At 46.2% G+C, this 24,970-nt stretch overlaps 2 protein-coding genes across 4 annotated transcripts in view; both read left to right on the top strand.

The window, feature by feature from the left end:
* The first annotated feature begins 227 nt into the window (after positions 1–227).
* hmg20a (high mobility group 20A) lies at positions 228–2,754 on the top strand. The gene is made up of 4 exons (XM_062563057.1): positions 228–339; positions 609–824; positions 1,853–1,985; positions 2,220–2,754. The coding sequence occupies exons 2-4, from the start codon at positions 623–625 to the stop codon at positions 2,221–2,223; spliced, it is 339 nt and encodes a 112-aa protein (XP_062419041.1). The 5' UTR covers positions 228–339; positions 609–622; the 3' UTR covers positions 2,224–2,754.
* A 4,312-nt stretch (positions 2,755–7,066) lies between these two features.
* The window catches only part of peak1 (pseudopodium-enriched atypical kinase 1), a 55,652-nt gene continuing 37,748 nt past the window's right edge, over positions 7,067–24,970 (top strand). For 2 of the 3 annotated variants that reach the window (XM_062563053.1, XM_037452347.2), the window contains exons 1-2: positions 7,067–7,297; positions 18,924–19,024. The gene's annotated coding sequence lies outside the window, so the exon portion shown is untranslated. The remainder of the gene's footprint in view (positions 7,298–18,923; positions 19,025–24,970) is intronic. The other variant, XM_037452348.2, reaches the window with a different exon arrangement.

Here is a 24,970-nt window from a genome sequence, read left to right as displayed (position 1 = left end):
TGCTAACGCTACTGATTTCTTAGCAGCACCGATGATGAAATTCCCCCCCCATCCCCCCCCCCTCCCGAGCCCACCCCTCCGCATTTCCTCCAACCGCATCACTGTATTTCTCCGGTGGCCGGGGTATGAAATCAATTTCCCACCTACCGGGCCTCTAGATAAATGGCCGGGTCCTTTTATGGTCAGTCTGTGCGCTGAATGATTCTTCTGCTCACGTTACACCCCCCCCCCCCCCCCCCAAACCCCCCTCTCTCTGCCAACAGAAGGATGTGGAAGGGAAGGACAGAACCGTGTTCGACATACCGATCTTCACGGAGGAGTTCCTCAACCACAGCAAAGGTAAAGAGCTCGGGCAAAGCCTGCCGGCCTCTTTGAGAAATACTGACCTCCATTGATCGGAGTGTTTCAACACGTTCGCTCTCCGCTCGCTCGGGAGGACGTTGGTGCCCCGTCGTCCATTTATAGCCCAACTTTAAAATAACGCGCCTCCCCGGAGCCAATAAAGAATGAATGATTGCACCGATGATCTCCTCCGGACTCCACCTCCTATTTAATGCTTTCTCTCTCTCTCTCTCTCTCTCTCTCTCTCTCTCGTATTCCTCCAACAGCGCGCGAAGCGGAGATGCGGCAGCTGCGTAAGACCAACATGGAGTACGAGGAGCGCAACGCGGCGCTGCAGAAGCACGTGGAGAGCATGCGCGGCGCGGTGGAGAGGCTGGAGGGCGACGTGATGCAGGAGAGGGGACGCAACGGCCTCCTCCACCAGCACCTGGAGACGCTGCGGCAGGCGCTCACCTGCAGCTTCGCCGCCGTGCCTCTGCCCGGTGAGAGCCAACGGCGCCGCGTTGATCACATGACGTCGCGCATTGTGTGACTGTGGAGAATTGGAAAAATTCCTTTCGGCTCAACATTTTAACAAAAATCAAATTGAATTGCTTTGCTTTTATTTCCAAAAGACCAATACTGACTTTATATCGCCGTAATCCATCACTAGACACAAAGCAGGAACACCATAGTGAACTATTATTTCAGAGTCAGCGTTTTTACGCTTATGATGCAGTGTGTCCGTACACTGAGTTTAATGCGCTTTGAAGCGCTGTTATTTTAGAGAGCGGCCTTGTAAGGCTGTGGGCTCTTGGTAAGTGTCAGTAACCTGTTCATTATCTACATCCAAGGAATGTGATCCTATTGTGTTGACACTTGTTTTACACACACACACGCACTCTGACGCCCGCAGCTTTTCTCCGCTGCATTTTGTCCTTCACGCCTGTTTGGATTTCCTCGCCGAGCAGCACAGAGACACGCGCTCTGCAAACAGCACACTGACAGCCCGGGACCCGCTTCACAAGAGCCCGGACAGCGAGAGATGAATGCACCCGGGGCCCCGGGGAGGCTCCGGCTCAGTGTAGCACAAAGTAAATAGATTAATAACCAGTTTAACATAAAGGCTTCTGTTCGAGTAACAGCACGTTAACGCTGATTGGATTGGTTCTTACCGTAATCGTGGTTCATGTGGATTTACAGCTTGTGATGCTTAACTGCTCCAGCTTATTATTCAATACGTTCACATCTCCGCATTCTGTGTTTCTGCTCCCCCCCCCCCCCCCACCCCTCCCTCGGGGCCTTTTGTGGTTCAGCTGCCGTGATCTGACGCACGTTTAAACCCTTTGACCCTTTGTCGCAGCCGACGTGTCGGTGATGATGAGCCGCGTCTCGGGCCCTTCATGCGCCCACATGCTCGATGACAAACCGTCACCCCTGATTAGAAATAATGACCTCTCAGATATCCGTTGCGACCCCCCCGTTTGAATGTTTTAATGAGCGAGTTCTCGTCCCCCGCTTTGTCCCACAGCCAGCGGGGAGACGCCCACTCTGGACAGCATCGACTCGTACATGAAGAAGCTCCACAGCATCATCGTCAGCAGCCCCCAGGATAACGAGCACCTCATCAGCACTGTGAGAGACGTGGTCAACCGCTTGGACAGGTGAGAGCAGCCTTCCCATCGGGGCCTCGGGTTTCAAGGACTCCGTCCATTTGTCTCATTTTGATTCATTGACGCGCCGATCAAATGTCACGTCGAAAAGGAGGCCTTAGAAATTTGCGACGGACCGCTTCAGCTCGCAGTTTAAAGTCCATTTATTAGCTGTTGCGGAGCTTTTTCTAATTGCTTTAGTTGTGAGTAATGAGTGTGTCCTGTGCTGTCATGCTTTTGCCCCAGATAATTGGACCGGGTCCCCACCGCCCCCCCCCCCCCCCCTCCCCGACTTGATGGATTGAGACCCACAGGGCAGAGGCTGCTCCCTCACGGTGGTTCTTCCTCCCGGTCCGTCATTGATTTTAATGCGTCTTTTATTACTCTGCAAAGGTGATGTAGCGTCTCATATTTATTTATTATTGTTTTTTTACATTTTAAAACAAAAAGCAAAAAAAAAACTCTTGTTCACACTTAAATATAGCTGTAGATTGTTTTGTACAATACTCAAATGGCAGGACATTAAGGAGTTTCATGTCCCTCCTGGTGCGTCTTCACTGTCCATTTATAGCGAGATGTTTGCACAGTGGTATCTACAGCGCCATCAAACATGGTCTGATGAAAGAAAAATGTGTCATTGGGGTTTTATTCAGCACATCCAAGAGAACTGCTGAGCAGACTTTGCTTTTTTCACACTCTGTTGAAGAAAAACATGTGCCATTTGTTTCTTTTTCCTGTGTGAGAAAGTGTTTGTGTTTTCAATAAACGTATTTACATTTGAGCCGTGGGTGTGTTTGTGTAGGTTCACGACCTGCTGGGATCATGTTTGCACCCGGATGAAAATCAAAGTCAGGTATTCCAGGCACCATTGCGACTAGATTCTCTTATTTATGAAGTTTCTAAAGTGTTCTCTCTGTTACACCACGCGACGGTTAAAAATATCTCTTTGAATGGTGTGTTTAAAACTTGCAATATAATAAGAGCTAGTTTAACTATTCACCTTATGTGACTTTTGCCAGCCTAGTTGCCAATTTTTTTTAGATCTGAGAGGATAATCTGCTGTAATATAATAATAATAATAATAATAATCACTGTCAGCGCTGAAGCTTATTTACTTGCAGTAGATGGCGTCACAAGGACTTAGATTGGTTAAGTCAATTGAGCAGCTCTGCTGCAACTTACCAGTATCAAGGGAGAAAGAACTTTACTGCACACAGCTTTTGGGAGACAATAAACCTACTGTATCACGTCTGAGGATTTCCCCACTCGTAGCCTTGAGTGTGGAACAAAATGTCTGCAGACGACTGCCACAAATCCTCTTTAGTGGATTTATTCTGATTTGTTGGGAATTGAAAATGATTGTTTCTTTGTGTCTGATCAGAAGCTGTCCTTTCCGCCTTCAGTGGCCAAATATGAAGCTGCCAACGCAGCACCGCATTTCCTCCCCGGCGTGGTATCGCAAGTCTTTCCTGTTTCCTCCTCGTACAGATGCCCATTTCCCCTTTGCCAGCTGAGACTTCCTGTCCACAATGGCTGCACGTGTCAATCGGACGATGCCCCCTCGCAGATGTTCTGTTCCCACAGGAAATACGCCGGTTTACACACTGAGCTGGTTCTCCACAGCCAATGACGCTGGATAGCTGTGCGGGACATTTGTAGGGATCCGTGTTTCTGTTCCGCCTCTAAGCTCTGCAGACTTAGGGGTTATCACTTAGAGGTTAAGGGCTACTTAGAGGTTATCACGAGAGCTTGAGATGTAACGACCACTGAGCTGATCAAGTGAAAGCTTGTTTTGGTTGTCATTTTGTATCATCAGGGGAAAATGAGTAATAGAGTTTTTAGTTTTAAAACCATCCGTGAAGATCGCGCTCGGCTCAAAGGGTCAGTGTGGAGCTACGCTAGTTAGCTAAATGCTAAATTAACACGGCATGATGGAACAATAATGGCTCTAAATGAAAAGACCTAACGGGGCAGAATGTGCAGGCAAACACACTTGGTGGGTAAATCCACACAACTCGTCTGGACATTTCACTCCAATCCAGAAATATCATGTCATGGGATGAACAAAGTGCCATCGACCCAAAGTGTACTGGCAGCCAGGTGCTGGATCAGGGAAACTCTGGCCCGCGCTGGAGGCAGAGAGGTTTACCAAAGTCATTAGAGTTAATCCTTATGGCAACAGCATGACATAGTTGAGACATTTCAGTTAAAAAAAGCAATGATTCTTACCTCATGGGTGGGTCTGAGGAAATGTCAGAGAATCACTAAAGAATCGATTCATCATCGGGGAAGCATTTCGTGGCGATTCATCCGGTTGTTGACATAATTCTGTCTGGACAACCGACCTCGCCATCTCCACGGCAACGCTGCTGCCGCTGCCGCTGCTGTGGCTACCAATGCAAAGTTTAAACAGACCCCGGCTCTCCGGGGTGTGTTTGTTTGTGCTGTGGGACATTCTTCTGTGACCACTGAGACACGCAGCACCTTGTTAGCGTTGTTTACCCTCTAAACTCCTGGAGTCATCTTTCACACCAAGACCCCCGAAGCGCGTTTTGTATAATGAGCTTGGCTACAGCCTTTTTTTAATTTATTTTTATTTTGAGCTTTGATGTTGCCCCAAATGCTGCAAAAATAAAAACAAACAACATAGGGAAGGGGGGTATTCATTAAATACGTAATAGTTCATACGTTGTGTTCTACCGTGAGTTTATGCCTTGATTGTTCCTCCCAGCTTCGAGCAGCTGACCTGTCTCCACGAAGAGAGGAGAGCAAACAGAGACTCACCTCAGCAAGGCCAGGCCAACGAGGGAGGGAGGGAGGGAGACTCAGAGCAGGGAGGATGAGTCAGGCGTCATGTGGCGATTTTGGCACTCGGCGGTCCCCGGTTTCTAGAATGGTTTCTGTAGACACACAGTCACATGCACTTATATGGTCAAAACGAGCCACCGTCTGTTGGCCAGGTTCAAAGCAGTCGGCAACGGGCGCTTTGCCCTGATTTTGTGGGCTATTAATGGAATTGATTTTTTAAAAATGTTTTCTGATGAGAAAAAAAAACCAAAGCCTCATTTAATCAATATAGTTTCCAATCTCCCTGCTGTCCCTACGTGACTATATTCAGTTACCAAGTGGCTTTTTTGGTATACTTCTTGGTATTATTCTATTATTTTACCCCTGGTCACATGATTTTAAATAATTAAACACTGTGTCATCTGAAAGTTCCTCTTCAAGGAGAGACTGCCCAGCTCTAAAAAGAGATGATCGTGAGGGATGAGGTGGAGATACATCCTTCCACCGTAGGAAAAGAGGACATTTCCTTCTTTGTGAGAGTTTTATGTTTCACTCCATCGTCGGGGACTTTGTCCTTAACTCAACTCCCTTCCTCTTTGTGAGTCACGTCAGACGTGGGCTCCAGTTGACCCTTACTCACCCTGTTCTGTCCCTCTCTTTCCCCTTTCTCGGGTATCACATCGCGGCGCGTCTCTGGTGGTCTTTGCTGTGTGGGACTGATGTTTAAAAAAAGAAGGTTTCTGATTACATTTCAGGCGCTGTCTCCACAAACGGATCATTCAGTTATTTCGAAAAAAAGATTTTTGTCATTTAAGATAACGACCGCAAACGTCTTTCTGATTTCCTTGAATCTTCTCTAAAGACAAGCCTGGCCCTCTCTCGCAGGTGAGTGATGCAGGTATATTACATAAAACCCATACAACACCCATTGCTACTATTTGTTCTACTTAGTTCTCTTAAGTGGAAAATGCGAGTCATGCGTCCTCTTTCTTGACCCGTCATCCGCTCCGTCCCTCCCAGCTCTGGGGAAAACCCCTCGCCTCTGTGTCCCGTACTGGGGCAAAGGAGGAGGAGCAAACAATGCTTGGAATGTGTAAGAAAAACTTGAGTCATTCGCCCATGTCAACTTCTGGCCCGGGACACGACCTCCTCCTCCCGAAAGGCATGTCGCCTGCATGGGTTTGCTAGAGTTTGTTCTCAGAATGGACTCCGCAGAGGAGGAAAGGGATGCCAGCTACCCCATTTTTAGAATTATTTTAAATGCAAAGTTTTAAGATTAGACTACTTCCAGCACCCTAAGGCAGCAACCAATGGGGGGAGGGAGGGGGGGGGGGATTACCCTCCCCGGCACCCTGAGGGTCATTATCCTTTACTGCAAGTGACGTGTCAGCATAAGAGACACTGACCGCTCTCACTGCTCTCGCTGCAGCTGTGCGGATCACACATCTGTTTTCTTCGTCCGGATGTCATCTGTCTTTTTTCCACACAAACACGGTGAGCAGTAGAAATCACTTTTGCTTGGTGGAGTGGAATTTAACAAGTGTTTTTTCCTTTAAAGGTATCAACAAAAAAGAATGACTGATGAACACATGTCACAGGTGCATAAAGTATTTTGTCAATCCCAAAAATAAGAGGTGGGTTACGATGTAGTTGCACTCATAAAGGGCAATTGCAGGAGTATTAAAATACATTTAAAAAGTATCAGAACCACAATGTAAAAATATTCCTCAACAAAGTCCCATTTTCATCCCAGTATCATCCACAGTCATACTTGTTATTTATGATTGTTATTTACATGATTTACAGACTTATTACTGACTATGTTTGGACAAGGTTAGCTAACTTTACCACTCTGCTACTGTACTCGTGCTTCATACTTCATAAATACATGTTTTTTGCGTGTGGAAATTAACATCTGAAAAACAGCTGGATGCCAAATAAATGCAGTGAAATAAAAAGTTTCCCTCTGATTTCTGATACAAAGTAGCACTAGTTGGAAATACCTGAGTAAAGCACAAGCACTTCAAACGGGCACTTTGTTTTATCTTTTAAAGATATGGTACTTCACATTTTTTTTAAAAGATTGTTGATGCAGCTTAATTTGCTCGAAGGCAAATCAACATAGGCGAGGAGATGGTAAGTATAATACATTATAATCCAAAAAGCGTAGTAACAATGTTGTGAGCAGCTTCAAAATGTAACGTCAGTCGTGTTATCATTTCAAAAGCCCAAGAAACGCTTCGATTGGAATTGGGTTCCCACAGAGGAGGAGGAGTGCGCGTTCACGTGGTTCTCCCGGCCTGCCCAGTGCCGCTCGCTCCCGCTCCGGGGTGGTGGAAAAAACTGCAGCGGCTGTTAGCGGAGAGCCACGCAGAGAGAGCGAGCGCGAGGAGCTCAGCAACGGACACACACACACACACACACACACGGATTTTCTTCCCTTGTTCCTGCGGAGGACGACGTTGTCAAAACCCGGGATTTTAACTGCTGCCGAGAAGCGCCAGAATCCGCGCGGAGGTTTGTCGGCGACGGAAAAGGTAAAGAAAAGTTAAGCTACGGGCTCTTTTTTGTTGTTGTTGTCTCCAACAAAATGTAAAGTACCTCAGCCGCAAGTCTCCTTTTGGGGCTGCCAAGTTAACGTGAGTTCGGCGGGGGGGTGGTGGTGGTGGTGGTGGGGGTGGTGGGGGTTTAGCTAATGGCTCCGAGGTAACGTCAGCGCTGTAACGTACCCGTAACGTGTTAATTAATGCTAATGCGTGTTACTTATCGTCAACTACACGCAGCGCGGCGCGCGGGGGGGCTCGGGTCGATGCGACGTAAACTAGCCGCGGCTGTCACAACCTGGGTGACGGGATACATTTTTTGGGAGAGGGGGGCGCGGCGGGGGGGGGGGGGGTCAGTTGATGGGTTTTGTCTCTAAAGTTAGTTTAATCTACACCTGGTTTCGAAAAAAAACAAAAAAAACGAGGAGACTTTTCTGTTTGGGGGGGAAAAGGAGAATGGCAGCGTGTCAACGTGCTCGCGACCAATGCAGGGGAACGAGCCGGTGACCTGCAGAACCCGCTGTGCCCCCCAACCCCCCCACCCTCAGCCACAATATCTGCCTATGGACGTGTGCAAGAGCAGCAACACGCCTATTTAACAAAGGAGAATTCCTCTCCGACAGTCTGTGATGTAATGATAGCACATGTAAAGGGAGGGGATGGGGAGGGGGGGGGGGGCAACTTAATCCTTCAAGAGTCCCCTTACTGGAGCTCGTAACAGGTGTAGGGTATCCTTATCCTTAAGACCAACCTGTCCTTCCTCACGCCATGCTGACACTGGGGGAAAAAAACAAAAAAAAACTAATGTAACCCAAATTTCACTGAAGAAGAGCCCTTTATGTAAGACTTCAGAGCTCATTTCCATGTTTGGAACATTCCTTAGTTACTCTCTGGCCGTGGAAATCAAAAGAGAGCGTGTAATTACCGCCTAAAGCATTAAACAACTCTCTCTCTCTCTCACACACACACACAAAAGGCCAGCACCAGTAATCTGTTTTTAATTTTCTATAACGCATTGCACAACTAAAATCGTGATCATGCACGCGAGCTCTGACAAGTGACGACAAAATATTGAATGCAGGTGAGCCAAAAGGCAATAAGTGTTTTTAAGGAGATGTGACTTTTTATTTTTTTATTTTTTGAAAGGCAGTATTATGACCTGTATCATGATCTCAGGTGTGTTCTCTACCGTCTCTGACTCTGATCCAACAGGCAGTTGCCAAAATGAGTAAATCCTAATATTTAGTCAGAATAATGATGAGACATTGCGTTATTTAAAAAAATAAAAGTAATTCTGGCTCAGGTTATTAGGCATGCATGTGAGAACGACATTAAAAAGGTCGTTTTTTTGCTCGAAAAAGGTTTCAACAGAAAGATTCATTTTTGAGTCAGTTGATGAGCCTAATCGATCAAATCATCATATGTTCTAGCTGACCAAATCACTCTCCTCACGTCCAGACTCTAAGACTTGTAGAGCTATTAGAAGCTTTTCGGGGCAAATAAACAACAGCATCACACCAAAAATCCATCCCCAGTCAAATCCTGCTCGCATTCCTGCTGAAATCCACAGTGTCTTTCATTCTTCTGCAGGACAACAAACGGCGTTTGTGTAAAGACTGTTTTTCTCCCAGTTTCGGTGTCACAAGTTCAGGCCGGTGAAGGTCGAAAATGCGTTCCGGCTCTGAAAGCCCTCCGACGGACACGGAGGATCTTCTTTGTGCCTCGGCGAGAGGCTGCGGCCCTCCGGTCTTGTTTTTACTCGCTCTTGTTTTGATTACCTCTCCTTGAGTCGACAGTGTCAACAAAGACGGGCCGTCCCGCATTGTTACTTCTTCGGCTTGTTTTAAAAGCGCATTTGCAGAGATTTCAGATTCCCCGTTCTGATACGGGTGTCCTGCGGATGGCCCCCGTCCACGTGGGATAAATATTTACTGGATTGTAAACATACTTGAGATTCTTTTGTGGGCAGCAGCAGGAAGATGGTCCTTTGTGGGGATCGTTATTTCTCTGTTGTCTTGGATCAGAACATTTCTTGACATTTGGCATCTCGTGGCTTAACAGTTAAGTATTCCATTAACCTTTCACCTTTTTCGTATTTGCCCATCGCAGACGTTCACCTCTCGTATTGATCACTGCTAATAGGACAGTGTTGGACTTTTTTACCGTGACCATAAGCCCTTTTTGTGCCGAGCAGGAATGTCGTAGGTGACTCACCGGCCCGAGGCTCGCCATGAATCGGCTGTGCAACGAGACGTGCAAAAAAAATCAGTTCCTTCACATCGTGAGTGCGAATGAAAGTAATTTGTTTGCCAGAGTGATCAACGGCTTCACCTGAAGCGAAGGCTTATCGCTGTTTGTTTATCAAATAGACATCCGCACTCACGGGAAGCGGACGGCAATTGGCGATAAAACTAAATTACAATCTTTGAGTTTTGAACGATAAAGCAGAAACCCACTCTGTGTTTGTCTCCGTAAAACAAGACCATTGTTTCAATGGACTAATTAGCTTAATGAGTTTGTGCTTCATCTTAAAACATTAATTTTACATTGCAGATCCGCCATTTGAACACATTTACTTCTCATTTTAATTTGAAATGAGGCATTTTAAGGAGAGAGTGTGCTATCTTTATACATCAAGTATAAAGAAAAGTATGATGTGCTGATTTGGAAGTAGCATTGTTTTGTGTTTGTTTTCCTGAGGCATGATAGTATTTCGAGAGGGAACTGTTGAATTATGTATGAATGCGCACTTTGGTCCACTTCAAAGACGCAGAATTATTCAGTCTTTCTACACTGATTTGCATACAAGACTTTCCTGTCTTCAGAATGATTTTAAACATACCCTCTTCAAGGGACACAAACTATGTATATAAAACATTTAAATTGACACGGGTTAGGGTTTTGGCGGGTCAACTGATTTCAATGGGCCGTCTTCACGCTATCAAATAAATAAATTAATTTAATGTGGGCTCTGAAACACATCTGCGAAGGAGGTGCCATGTGACACCCTCAACCTCTCCCCCTTGCCCTGAGCCAGGGCTTGAGCTAGGTAACAGGTGGGACCCAGAGGTCAAGGAGCGAACTCTCACACACACACACACACTCCCACTCAAAAAGAGGCCAGATGCTATTCAGAAGAAGTGACCTCCCAGTTAAGAGTCGGCCAACAATATATTATATCGAGACCTATGGATTATTACATAGTTTCTGATATTCTTCTTGTGAATGTTAGTCCTCCAGCAGCAAACTATATATATATATAATATATATATATATATATATTAGTGATATCATCTCAGTTATCCCTGTATGTGTGAATAAATGATCAATGCAAACAAGTTTTGCTCCAGCACTAGTTGACTGAAAATGTTGCCCTTGCTAAATGGGAATTATAAAAAAATATAAAGTGGGATTGGAAATATTCATGAAGGTCTTTGTGATAAACACCAAGTTTCCCCTTTTATCACGTATCCTCTTATAAAACCAAACCAAAAACACTCCCAAGTCTTTAGAAGGTCAGTGGGTGGAGATGAATTGCAGTTTGGGCTGGCAGCCGTTCCCAGGGACTTCCTGTCTGCAAAGCGGGCCGAGCTGGAGCCCAGTTGTTGGAGTGCTTGGTTTTGGATCTCTAGTCTTGATGTAACTCGTGTTGGCAGCTGCAGGTCCCGGCTCACACAGAGTACTTTGCGCTGCTATCGGGGCAATAAACATAGCCCCGTACCGAAAGCCATCCAGGTGGCAAGATGTCGGAACAAATCACAGTAATCCTCCGGAACCCCAAAGAACATTCGGTTCCACATTGAGGCGGCATCGTTACAGACGGAGGATTTGTTTTGATAACCAAAGTGCTCATTTTAAAATAACTTTGCGCTATGTTATTGAATTAATGTGCAGAAGATGAAGCGACCAATACGCTTGTTTTCACGCTGGTTTCATTCAATCAGTGATGCCTGGTCAGCCGAGTGTCTTCAGGTCGATGAGTCCTTCTCTTTGAATGGTTGCTTGTCGCGAGATGGTGCTTGAGGAAGGAGACGATCCCAGTGACGTCATTTCACATCAAGGCAGTGAGACGATTGTTAATGACTCACTAACAACCTTGATTGCACTGTGCGTATGTTTGTGTGACTATTTGTGCGCTAGCTTGGCGGATGGGTTTACGGTTGCCTGCTGTCAGAATGTGACTCATGGAATCTGTGAAACTCAAGGACGGGGCTTTGCTGAGGAGCCGTTAGCAAGGGTGTTCACCTTGAAAATGGAGCTATTACCTGCGTTTTGTGATGCTACATATTGAACTATGGAATTAATCACAAGGCAAAACTGTGTGTAGTTATACAGTATGTAGCAAGTTTATTTAAACAAATTCATTTTGTCATTAAGAAGTTGTAGTGCGTTAACAGCAGTTTCGCTATGCATACAAATGAGGACAATTAGCCCCAAGGGATGACCTTAATGACTTGATGCTGGCTAAATGCTGCACGCTGTGTCAATCGCTGTCCTTTCAACAAAGTGTGTTATTTACAAGTGTCTCTTCTCCTGGCAGGGCAGATAAGGGATCAGCTATTCAGCATATCCTAAACTGACTTAATGGGCTAGAGCTGTTGGAGTCAGTGATTTAACGGTGTCAGACATTCTCCTTTTGAACCTGCTTAGTGCGCCTCGCGTCGTCCCTCGTCCTCATTCTGTGGGGTCCGTAAAAAAAAAAAAACGCTGCACCAGAGCCAGTGGTGATGGAAGGTCTTTTAATTGTTTGACGTCTTCCAGACCTCTCACCTGTCTCCCTGCTTGTAAAAGGCACTGCGGTGTCTCGTTTAACGTCTGTTTAGCTGACAGACAGGGGTCTCTTTAGGCCGTCATTGGATGGCCTAATGGATGAAACCGTTTTTTTTGGGGGGGGGGGGGGGGGGGGGGGGATTGGTTGAATGACCTGAAGGTGCACTTTTGTCTTGAAGACTCTGCAGGGTTTCGCCTTTCAGACGGGGTTCTTACACCACTTTGCTTCGGTTTGGATAAGACTCCCAGGGAAATTGGGAGTCTTGGCCACGGGCAAAGTGGCATCACTCATTTTATTCAAACTCTTCACATAGCGGTATTAAAGATAACAGCCTTGACAAATCAGTGCACGGCTACTTGCGCTCTCTAAAGGCTGCTCTCTGATCTGTAGCAGACTCTCTGACCCGAAAACCAAGCGCTGCGTTAGGAGATCCCTCAAAGGGTCGGCTCCAGCTGCGCTGCTCTCCAAGCATGGTGTGTTCAGTTAATTCCCAGCCTCCCTCTCACTAACGGAGCAGGAGAAATGATGAAGGATGCTGTGGTTGTTAGTTCTCAATCAGGGTTTCGGGTTTCACATAGTTTTGGATACCCAAAAGTCCCAAACCAACAATAAGGATTGTTTTTGTGCTATAATTACCATGTGGCCTAATTTTTCAGCCATTTAATTTAGGTCTTTGAAGAAACTTTGAAACACTCAACAGATTAATCGGTGCAGGAATAACTGCACAGGAGTTTTGCATCCTTCAGTCTGAGAACGAACTGAACATACAGCCTCAGGCCAATGAAGACCAAAAAATGCAGTGGGAGATCAAAATCTTTGGAATATTCCGGTTTCAAATTTCATTTATAAGCAAATGAAGCCCTGAGGCTCCGTTCCACAGTTCTACATTTCTAGTAATTTTAAATATGGGCGTGGATGGATGTGGGGTTAAGCAAATAATGATGAATCGCGAGCAAAATGCACTGTAGGTGTATTGAAAAAAGTGACATCCAGGAGGGGCGTGGGACCGGGCTTATCTAAGATCAGCCCAAACATTAAACTCTCCATGAAGTCCATCCATACAAGAAACGCTTTTCTCCCTTAATCTCGGGTTCAATTCTGAATATATTCCTCAAATGTCTGTGGTTCCGTTGGGTTTTATCTTGATTTTAGATGAGAGATTTATGACAACATGGAAAGAAAGAAAAGTGAAGCTTTTAACTGCCCAGATGTTTCTTTCAACTCCACATGCAGGAGGATAAAGCGTGAAGTATCCGTGGTGATCTACCCACACAGGTATTTGAGTGTGGACAAAACCTTGCTGATTGGTTGTGGCTTCGGTGAGGCCGACACAATTCTGGCTTAGTCAAATGTGTTGAGAGCACAGAGGGGCACTTGCTTTTGGCCACGTTTCGACCTCACTAACTCCCGTTGACTCATCTTAAAATAACACACCGCGTGTTCTGCTGAAGTCGCTTACACACACACACACCTCGCTGCCGTTGGACTTTTTTTACCGCGGCGAACCTGAGCTCGCTGTCGGGGATAACAGGGCTGGATGGGGGCTACTTCCATGCCTCAATATCACCTCGTACATTAACCTGAAGCTTGTTCATGTCCGTATTTGGAGGCTGGGGAGGCAGTTTGTTGGATATCAGGGACGGACGCAGCTTTTCCCGCATAAGTCAGACTTTCAGAATTTTGCAGATTTTATTTTCAGTTTTATGGAAGTATTCCTTAATGGTTTATGGTGTAAATATTCCACTGTGTGTGTGTGTTTCTTAATCTTCGTATTGACAAAGCTCAGTGGAATATAGAAGTCTCATGAATTACAGATGAGATGGATGGGGCGGTGGGTGTGGCGCGTCTCTGCAGATTCAGTTATTAATGGCTCTCCCTGACTCTGCAAATGTAGAACAATTCCGTCACAGTTCTGAATCCTAAACTAGGTCATCGTGACTTACTTTTTGGAACGTTTTTAAATGCAATGTTGATATCTGCAGCATGACCCCTTGCTTTTTTTTCTCCATTAGACACAAATATATTAAAATAACTTTAACCCTTTAAGTCCTAAAGCAACATACTCAAAATGTTAAATATTCCTCAAAACGTTGAATCTGACACTTAAAATGACGTGCATTTACTCCATTCTAATACAAAAGACAAATCAATCCTTCATGAAAGTAGGTTGCAGTTTGTTATGTTATTTTTTATCAATGAATAACCACAACATTGTTTTATGTGTATCTATTAACCCAGCAACTGAGGTAAATTCCATTAGGAGACCAAATTCTTGTATTGAATTAATACAGATAGTGAGAGACATCTTTTTGCCTCTTAGTGCACAGTGAGATTCATGTGTTTCTTATTATGTTTGAATTGTGCAAATAAATGAAAACCCACCAAAACAGACCTCACCGCGTCACTTAGCATTCCAAGTTGGTAAAGACAATGCTGGGATGCATCCGTCAGGGAGGATGTATCCCAGCATTCCCCACAACATCACTCGTAAACAAACATCTGCTGCCTGACCTGAACAGTATTTTCCCCAAATAATCCCGTTGGTGCTGCTCAAATTAGATTTGCAGACTCACCCCATTCGCTAGTCACCCAGACTGAGCGCACGTCTCAAATGACCCGTTTAGCTGCTCTCGCTGACACACAGACGCACAACCACAATCCATACGTGCTGAGATATTGGTGCATGCCAAATATCAGTAACGGCATCGCTCCCCGGCTTGTGTAAGCGTTTTGTAGTCAGTAGTGTGACGTGATCCGTATCACGGCACGAGCAAAATGGCATGAAAATGAAACCCTCCCATTGCTCGAGACCCCCTGCCTGCACGCGGGGGCCATGGCTATATCGAGCTCGCAGGCGGCCAGGTTCTTCAGGCAGTCGTAGGTCCGGAATGAGAGCGTGACGCGTCCGTCTGAGAATGGTGTGAAGGAGGGGAGGAGGAGACCCCCCCCCCCCCCCCCCCCCCCGTCCGCTTTTAGACATTTAGTTGTTTGTGAATTTGGCGTTCAGGATTACTGCTGGCCTGTGAAACTGCGGCGTGCAAATGTGTTTTGTGATTTGCGCTAGCGGGTTGGCTGTTCTGCCCAGATATTGGCAGTGAGCCGATAGGTATGGGCCACTCAGGCGGAGGAGGTGGAGGCGCCGCGATCCAGAAGGATCGTTGACTGACAGGCACAGAGGCCATTGCACAAACTGGGCCAATGAGCAGGAGGCCATCAAACAAGACCACGGCAACAACGCGGGGTTCCGTACATGTCGTGTGTTAAAATATAACTTAAATATATCTGTTCAATAATTATTGAACTATTTCCCTCACTTTCCAAGGGCATTGTTTTATATTGAATCACTTTGATGTATTTGTTAGACAAGTAAATGAACATGAGTCAGTATAGGCCTGTCCAAATCTTTAACTATGCGTGCTCACTCTGACACACACGCACTTTAAAAAATACTGTGTGTCCGTGTGATAAAATATCGCCCTACATCCACCAGCACCTTTTTTAATTAAAAGCTATATTTTTTGCACACACACTCATCAGTTCCCTACTATTAAATGACAGCGAGTTAAGTGAGAAATGTTGATTTACTTTTACTGTATAAGCCAGAATGAATGCTATTTATATTTTATTTTTTCAATGCTCCTCTACCGTCCTTCAGGCAAAAAACAAAGTGGCAGGTGGTTGTTGGGACCAAGTTGCCCAAACGTAAGGGATGCATACTCTAGTGGGGAATCCTGTTCAGTGCACATTTCAAAGGGACCGCTGAGTTTCACTCAACAATGTTTGTTTCGCTGATTTTCCGAGGCTGACACCTCATCCCGTTCTTTCATTCATCCCAAAGAAGCAGCTCCGCAACCAGCCCCAGGCCATCCTCGTGTAGTGTGTCTTCATATACACTCACGTGTCAGCAATCGACACGTGCCTGTGTGGGATCGTCTACCAACATGTCAATCAGAGCTTTGTGGGGGATGGAAATTGCGCTCGTACCGTTTATCAAGCTGCTATATCAATGTAGTATAAAGTTTGTTTAATCCATACACACTGAAAATGCTGACTGCATCACTCCTGAGGGCAGCAGTCAGGCTGCATCACTGTGCCCCTGCATGAGTCCATCGGCTTCCCCCGGGGACGGAGGCGCTTGACCCTGAGTGCTGCTTTTAAGGTCCCCACCCTCTGCAGTTTACATCGCTCCTTGTTTCATCTGGCTTGCTCAAAGTGGAGACATGTTTTTTTTTTACGGGTGTTTATCTGTCCAAAACCGTCAGGGTTTTCTGTTCGTACAAACTGGGGACCCCATCTGTAATTCGTGACCCCCACCACGACAATGTGGAGTTATCCCTTTTGTCCTCCGACGTGTCTGATGTAGAGCCAGCTGCCTGCCCCGGGGAGGTGAACAGCACCGCGTGGGCAGAGGGGAGGAGAGACGTCGGCGAGCTGATTGAAAGAAGAAATGGAAAGAGAAACCACCCTGGGAAAGACTGTGCTCGAGGAGGCGCTCGTTGAGTAACTCGACATGCAGTTCTCCTCCTGAATCCTCTTCAAACCTAGTCTGACCGCATCAAAATGTGATGCAAGCCCACTGCTGTCAGTAGGAACAGTACCTACATCACGGCTAATGTACTACGGGATGTTCTTCATTCCACTCGTCTTTTTTAAATTGTTCTATGTTAGTCCAGTTTTAGATTCACACACCTACATTTTTGCATGTAGTCACTGTAAAAGAACGTCAGATCACGTTTTTCCCCCACTTTAATCTGAAATGTCTGACTTTCCCGTAAAGGTCACGGTGAACTTTGGCCTGTTGCTGCTTTGGGAGTAGCGTCTTGGTCTGGAGACATGCTCCATGGTCCGCTGGAAACAGTCGGCCTCCCAGTCCACTTAGTCTGCACACACAGCCAATCCAGGCACCCGGCTAAAGAAGGGAAACATCTGTGCGTTTCACACAGACACCCAGATGTTGACGGTTTGGAGCGCTGCTCCCATCCATCAGTGTCATTTGTAGCCTGAAAAGATACTTATTTGCATAAAATGCTACAAAATAAAAAAAGTTGATAGAGGTAAGTGATTTATCTCCAACTCTATCTGTCTGACAGTTATCTCCTTTAGTTTAAAACTCATTTTCTTTAAACCACATTTTGCTCCTGTTTTATAAGCCCTCCAACAACCACTATGACATATATGGTTTTTAGGGCTAGAACCATGCAAAGTCTTTGATTCAGGTTTGGTTGTGCTTGGCATACTTCCGTCCCGTAGGGATCTCTCAGTCTTAGCCTGAGTCGAAGATCAAAGCTCCACGTCGTGCACCATGGCTTACGTCCTAACCTCTCGAATTGTGTACTGTCAACCAAAAAGTCCTAGCAGGTTGCCTAAAAGCTGTTGGTTCTGGTCTCGGAAGGATTCTTTCCTAAACTGCATTAAAGTTGTTCGCAGTGGCATCCAAGCAGCGAGCTGTAAATGGCCCGCGGAGGCATTACAGCACAAGCGCAGCTCAGCGAGTGGGTGCAATAAAACGGGTGGCATCACGGTAGCAGTAAGCTGGTGTGCTCCGCTCCGTATCAGCTCCCATTACGGTTGCTTAACAGTCATAAAGACAGACATATGGAGCTCCTCGGGCCATCTGCCAACATAGAAATATGGTATTCCACTGCTAATTGGAGCCCGAGGAAGGAAGGGGCTGTGGCTAAAACCTGGAGCCCAGGTAAGCCCACACAAATGCCCCGATTCTACAGCTATTTATTAGACTTTCTCTTTGTATGTCTGATACCTGTGCCAACTTGTTACTTTGGACTTTGTACTGTAATTCAAATTGAAAGTGTTCTTGCCTTTACTGGAATTTAGGATTGAACTCCCTTCACTAATTCTTGTAACAACGCCGCTATGGCCAAAACCTCTTCCATCAATTTAAGATAGGTATGATTTAAACATCATACATGCACTCTCACACCTGATGTGTTCAGACAAGTATGCTGCGCCCTCCTCCTCCCTACACCTGCTGCCAACTGGTAGCCAATATTAGTGTTGGATTTTACTTTAAAACCCGAGTCATGATTAGCAAGTGGACCCTGTTGTCTAGGAAAAATAAAAAAAAGCTTTCAGTGTAAACCGACTCTATGCCTCTAAAAACCCTTGGCTCTAATATTTTAGAACCACTAGCTGGCTTCCACGCAAACAATTCCTTATAGAGCATGCTTTGTTGCCCCCCCAAAAAACTGCAGCGGAAACCAGAATGCCATGCCTCCAAGGGGTGGATTTAGGGCGTGGGAGTGGTTTATGTGTTTTTTCCTGCTGACTCATGGTTTTTAACGAGCTTCGTGACTTGCCGCTAATGCGGAGTTTCGCCTCTGCAAGTGGTTCGTTGGGTCGCGGTTAACGCCGAAGCCTCTCCGGGCTCCTTTGACTTGCCGACGATCACCTCGGAGCAGAGAAACGACCCAAAGCCTTCATGTCCTGTGCGCTTGGCACTCCCTCCGCATGAAGCAAACGGGTGCCAGCAGGCAGCGGCGCTTTACAGCTTAGTTTGGTTATAATTGAGATAATTGAGCAGCTTTCTCTTCGGGGTCTACCGAGCCTCCGTCTCTGTTGCTTTCTGCAGCCGTCACAACATATTCTCATATATATGTGTGCAGTATCAGTGATTCATTTGTGAGATCCCAAAGCAGACCTTTTTTCTTTATTGTGTCGTGTTTGGTAACATCTAGTTGTTTTGTTGGGAATTCACCAAATAGTTTGTCATTTCTAACCAAAGGCCCCCGATTTTGGATCAGGCTGAAACGTAACGGAGTCGGAGCCCGCCAGGAGCACTTGGTGGTGACATTAAGCTGACGTCTGCCCTCTCGCCTCCCTTGTCTGCAGGAGAATTGTCCGTGGCCTCCAGCCGCCCCGTGAGTCAGCAGCTTCTGGTGCTTTCAGGCCCAGCGTTACTCGACACAACAGGGCGCCGCGCAGCCCGGCAGGTAAGCCGAGTCTCCTCTCCCGCAAGGCTGCGCAGTTGAATGACGCGAGTGTTGTCTAGGAATGTATGTGCTTTGGGAGTTCCCCCCACCCCCCCTTCTCCTTTAAGAGCTTGGGCTGGGTCGGGGCCTGTTGGTGTTGTGGGCTCGTAAAGGCCACCGGGACATGAGTAATGTTGGTTTGGACAAATAAAAGTGAAGCATGAGTACACAAGCACCTACAACATCCCCACCACAAGGCAAACACTTCGCATTCTCGACAATTAAAACACAAACGGGACTCACAGACGGGCTGGATTTGTCTCTGACTTCCTTCACATGATATTTTGAAGTACGCTACCATCCTTGTATTAAATTAGGTCTGCTCTATGCTGCTTAGTCTGGTGTTTGCCCCCCCTCCATCTTCCTTTTTCTGTAAAGCGGAACGACTACGGAGCAGCAACCTCATCCTGTTAACATCTGTAACACAGTGTACGTCGATCCACATCGCATCTGTAATCAGCTCGTACCCCCGACACCTTCTCCACGCCACACCGCTCTTGTTTTTTGGGGCTCTGTGTCGGTTGCAAGTCGAAGCCGGAGGACTCCCCGTGAGCCGTTTTGAGCCGCTCAGAGACGACATCCGAGAGGCAGGCCGATGCATCACGGACACATTCCAGATAGCTGGCATGATAAACATCTGGACCTGTCAGAGATTCCCCCCCCCCCCCCCCCCCCCCCCCGGGAGCTTCAGCCAATGGTAGCGCACGGCACAAGTTGTGGGGAAGCTCTGGAAACTGTCAGCTGCGTGTTGCATTTGCAGTTCATGTTGCAGCCAGGGGGGGACTGGATGAACAGTCCGGGCTTGAGGGGGCATGTCATTACATAGTTTACGACTTCTCGGCTAGCTCTTTTTAGTACACGCTCACCCCTCTCCTGCAGGGAAAATGATTTCATCCCTTCTGACTTCACGGCTGAGATATTTTAAAACTGTAGTTTTCATGTCACCAACAAAGCTCGGCAGCTATTTCGGGACCGCGTTTGTTTTTTTTTTTTGTTCTGTTTTGGCAGTTACCACATCGACTTTGATGGCTACGCCGGCTACGTTGTGTTTTGCCAGTAAATCCATCCATATTTAATGTCATCGCTGGTCTGTTTCACACTGACAAAACATGCTTCTCATTCCTTTTTTTTTTTCTCTCCTCCTCCCCCCTGGCACGATTGATTTGTTGTTGTGTCGTGCAGACATACCGTTCTCCTGTTGCTGCTTGACGTTTCAGCTGCCTGCTGAGCGTACAGTACGCCGTTGATTCACTGCAAATACTTCAAACTAAATGCTAAAGCAGGGTGCCCTGGTTTCTGTGACTGGAGCCACAGCGAAAATCCCACAGCTGTAGTTCGATGTCGAGTCTCAAGCGGCTCCAGCGCGACGGGACTTGCGAGTGTTGAGTCCGGGCCGGCCACCACGCATGGCTCTCACCAGCAGACCCCCCCCCCCCCTCGCCATCTCGTCTCTTGGAGGATCGTCAGGGCGAGATGATTCGAGTGGGTTGTTTTCGGCGCAATTATCATCCAACTGCTGATTGGCGGATAGCGAGGTCATTAGCTTCTATGTGTTCAAGAGGACGCACGGATGTTGCATCCACTCTTCTCCATTTCCTCTGTGGAGCTTAATTAGGTAGATGGGAGGTCTGGGGGGGGGGGGGGTCTCCTGGGTAATAATTATCTGTGAATACGATAGCAGCAGTGGTGAAGTCCGAGCGGTACTACAGTTAAAAGCACATGTTTACGCCGAATTTATAGACGTTTTTTTTTTTTTTAGTAGAGCAATCCTCCATCTAAGCATTAATACGCGAGGACGACTTCATGAATTTGTGGTATAATGGTAGGGGAAACACTGGGATTTTGGATGCATCCAAAAACGCAAAATTCCAGTGTATTCTCTGCATGGAAAATTAACCCACAAATTACTTTCATCCTATAGCAACATCTACATGATTTAAATTGTGTTGTGGCAGGTTGCGTACCTTTTTTAGAATGAAGACCGCGTAGTAAACATGGATTTACCGGACGTTAAAGAGCATTAAAGTCCCCCGTGGAGTTTCCGACCACTCTAGAAGTCTGAATGTATAGATCCATCAAGATTACATACTGTTGACTCATGGAGGCTCTTTAAGTTACTCTGCTTATTGATTGCTTGATTCCGCCGCTGTGATTGTCCTTGATAAATGGATCCGGATGTGCCCGCTGCTTCAGCAGCACTCGCATAAAGTGCCCTTTGCTATCTTGCTTCGACAGTAAACAATGTGGAGTTTTTCCCCATTAGGACCTCATTGATAAGGTCTGAATCAATTAAACCATAGAAAGTATCCAACTTCCAGGAAATGTAGTGTGAAAGTAGAAAAAAAGATTTGTTAATGCACTGCCCTTGAAGCCCCTTGTGTCAGTGGAGCCGAGGTCAGCGGAGATCAATAAACGAGTGGTTGCCGGGAACATGTATTCCCATCACACTCCTGCTCTTCCTCTTTTTCTCAATGGCTGTCTGTCAGTCTGTCCCCACAGGTCCACTAAGTACACTGTGGAAACCAGCAGCTGCTGGAGTTCCCATCAGAGCACCTCGGGGAGCCAAAGTGAAATCAGAAACATCAATATCAAATGTGCTCTTGCTGAGTCAGAGTTGCATTGTAAAGCCTCTGCTGATGCTGTCATTACTTGTAATTTGTCCATCATTATTCAGCTTACCGTCAATATTTGCATCATTTTTTGTTGTATGCATTGAACGTATTGTAAATCTATTGCACTTTTGTGTGAGAAAGGATTTTTGGCGAGAAGCTTTTCCTAATAAGTAATAATTTACATAATGTAAGTAATATATCTTTTCAAAAAGCAGTGACTGCTGATATATTTATTGGCACCTGTACATCAAGAAGAGTGGCCGCACGTTTAAATCATCATTTCTTTGCTTTCTCTTCGCTGATGGAGCGAAGGTCGAGTAGTAAAATGACGTCAGATTGACATCCGTAACCTTTTGCCTTGGTGGATTTAGGAACCCCATTCAAACTGGTTTGGGTTGGGGGAGTGGCAGTCGACCCTAAATTCCACCAAGCCGCGACCCCCACGCTCCCTCCGCGCTGTTTGCTATAGATATCCCAGGCCTGCTTCGCCGTAGTTATGGATGGAATGTGCCTTTGCATGAGAAGAGGTCGTCCCTCCTCATCGGCCAGTCTCGACTCGAGTCAAGGCTGCTGCGATATGGAGACGCTTTCCCACGCACGCAACCATCCCCCCCCCCATTTATCAGTGTGCACTGTTGATATTTGTGATACGCGGAGCTTGACTTGGCTTCATCCAGACATTTTAGAGGAAGTGCCAGTTGTCTTGTTCGTCAAAGCTTTACTTGGTCTCTTGGTTTCTAAATAAACCATCATGAATAAATGACTGGAATTTGCCTTTTACTTTGGTTTGAAATCAACTCATGTTTCTAACAGCTGAAATTCTTACTGACTTTTCCTCTTGTGAAACCATTAGCTTGGCCGGTGTGTTGCAGTGCGTTTAAGACGCTTTTCCACGTGCCTCCTAACCCATAAATCGTTTGTTGATTTCTCTATTATCAAAGCCCCCCCCCCAACACCCGGCAGGAAAAAAAGCAGCTCCGGTCAATTTGATCTCGGAGCACATCGGCGTTAGCTTGATGCAGGGATATTCCTCATAATGATGTATCCAGGAACAGCCTTGGCATGGAGCGGTTTAGTCATTTTTTCCCCCCCATCTAGTGATTTAGTATTCTGTCAAACACAATCCTGTTACCTTGGTTCCCCCTATGTTTCCAGCTCAGTAATGTTAATCATCTGGAGAGAACTCAAGTCAGTGAATATTAATCCCTGCTATATGGAAGGGGTTCTGGTGCTGTTGGTTGGACATGGACTCTGGGTGGAAGGCAGATTTTGCCCCCCCCCCCTCCGCTACATCGCGCTCGAGATGGAGATAAGCTGTTTAAAATGATGCATCATCGCTCGCCAGCCTGCGATCCGAGCCCTTTATTCTGACACCCCATTGTTTCACTGCCCGGTCGGCTTCGCCTCTTCAGACGAGGCCCAGGTTTCAGCTGTTTCGACCCGCTGCCCCCCCCCCCCCCCCCCCCGCGGCTTCCGCTTTGAAGATAGAATGAGAAATTAGATGTCACGCTTTTGGAGTCGATATTTAACATTCGCGTGGAACGTTTCTAAAAGATGCGTTGCTGTTTTCCCCCAAATCGAGTGACGCCGAGGGTTTGCTTCGGTAATCATGGCCGCTGAAGCGTGACCTCGTAGATGCAGATCAAGGCTGGAAGACTAGAGTGTTGTTTAAGAGCTTATTAAGGCTTTATTGGAGGGAGTCTTTGACTTTAGAACCACTGTGAGAATCTTGTAAGATGGCTCACAGGCTTATTGCCATGTTTTTAAAATCGCCTTAATAATGGTCAACTTTTGACATTGCAAAAGCGGATTTCTGCCTTTTATGTTCTTTTTTTTTGCAGCTGTCCAGAAGTGTTGCAATATGCCTCCAAGAAAAGAAAATCGTGTTGAATTCAAACTATCATTTCTGTCTCGTTCCCCGGGGGGCCCTTTTGAAACTCATATTTTTCAATTTAAGAAAGCCAATAAAATGGATAGAAACTCTTGGAACATGTGATGGAAAAACAAAGGGTGAAAAGTTTTGGCTCGTTCAAAGTATTTCTTACTCTGAAGTGGATGAGCTCGTCTGGGTCTTATTGTTACCTCGGGACAGAAACTAATACGTGATTGATGTCCATCTGCATTGGAGACGAAGTGGTAGAACGTTGCCTGCGAGGGATTCATCTTCATGTCACTTTTCTTTTTTGAGGGGATTTAGCTGCTATTGGAGTAACATTCTAGCCGGAGGTAGAACCTGGGATCACGTTACGGCCCGTCAGGTTTATTGACGTCCTGCTAAACGTATATAATCTTGTTTTACCCGAATGAGGTTTTCCGGTAAAGAGTAGCATAAGATGATGGGATGTAAACTACAGTTCTTCCCAGAAGACAACACGTCACATCACAGTTTTTAATTTGCCTGCTACATATGAAAACGGCACGTGAAACTACTGACCGTGAACTTTACCGCTCCATGTGGTATGTTGCCTTGTTGTGACTCCTCTCAGCCGTGGCCCCGCCCTCGGTTGCGTGTTTTTCCAGCTGTGTTTACATGCCAGCTCTCTGGAACTCGAAGGCTATGGTCGACGCCGTCGTGTGTGCCAGACGGCTGACATCTGCCGGCACTTGACACCACTCCTGTTTTTCTTAACCCACCAAAGGAGGAGACGATGAAAAAGCTTTCATGGTAAAGAAAATTCCTGTTTTATTTGTGTTTTTTTGGTTTGTTTGATGCTTATTTCAATATTGACTTCCCGCTTGCTCATCTAATTTTCTTCATATTTTGAACTTCAAACATCTTTGACATGGTTAGATGTCACCTATCCTTAAGTCTTATTCACATGAACAGCTTCTATGCAACTTAACATATTAGAGCCAATCTAAAGGTGATGCTCTTAATGCTCTTCATTTACTCCCCCCCCCCCCACCCCCCTCCCACCCCCCCCCACCCATTCTCCTTGGTGGGAAATGGATGGAAGTCATTTAAAGAAATGCGTCCACTCTACATGAATCATTGAGTATGAAAATTGAGCCTCTGAGCTAAAAGGTGATCTTTTATCTGTGGTGCGAAGCCCATTTGGTCCCCTCGATCTGTGAGTCCACTTGTTGGCCCTGACCCTGCTCTCCCGCTGTGTTATCCATCACGGGCCCTGCAGTGAGAATGTGGAATGTGTATGCACGCTATGCAGTCAACCATGGGCCCGGGAATAATCCCCTTCTCATACACATTGTTGAATTGGTTCAATATCCCTCATGGAAATGCACAAAAGTGAATTTGAAGTATGCTTGTATCTACAGAACTTGCCAGCAGAGTCCT

Source organism: Pungitius pungitius, chromosome 6, assembly GCF_949316345.1.
Source record: "Pungitius pungitius chromosome 6, fPunPun2.1, whole genome shotgun sequence".
Lineage (NCBI taxonomy): Eukaryota > Metazoa > Chordata > Actinopteri > Perciformes > Gasterosteidae > Pungitius > Pungitius pungitius.
This window is presented reverse-complemented; position numbering and strand designations above follow the sequence as displayed.

Excerpts from the sequence above, each read along its gene's own strand:
- hmg20a (XM_062563057.1), top strand. The coding sequence starts at position 623 with ATGCGGCAGCTGCGTAAGACCAACATGGAGTACGAGGAGCGCAACGCG. Across the intron at positions 825-1,852 it reads CGCCGCCGTGCCTCTGCCCG|CCAGCGGGGAGACGCCCACT; the intron begins GTGAGAGCCAAC and ends TTTGTCCCACAG.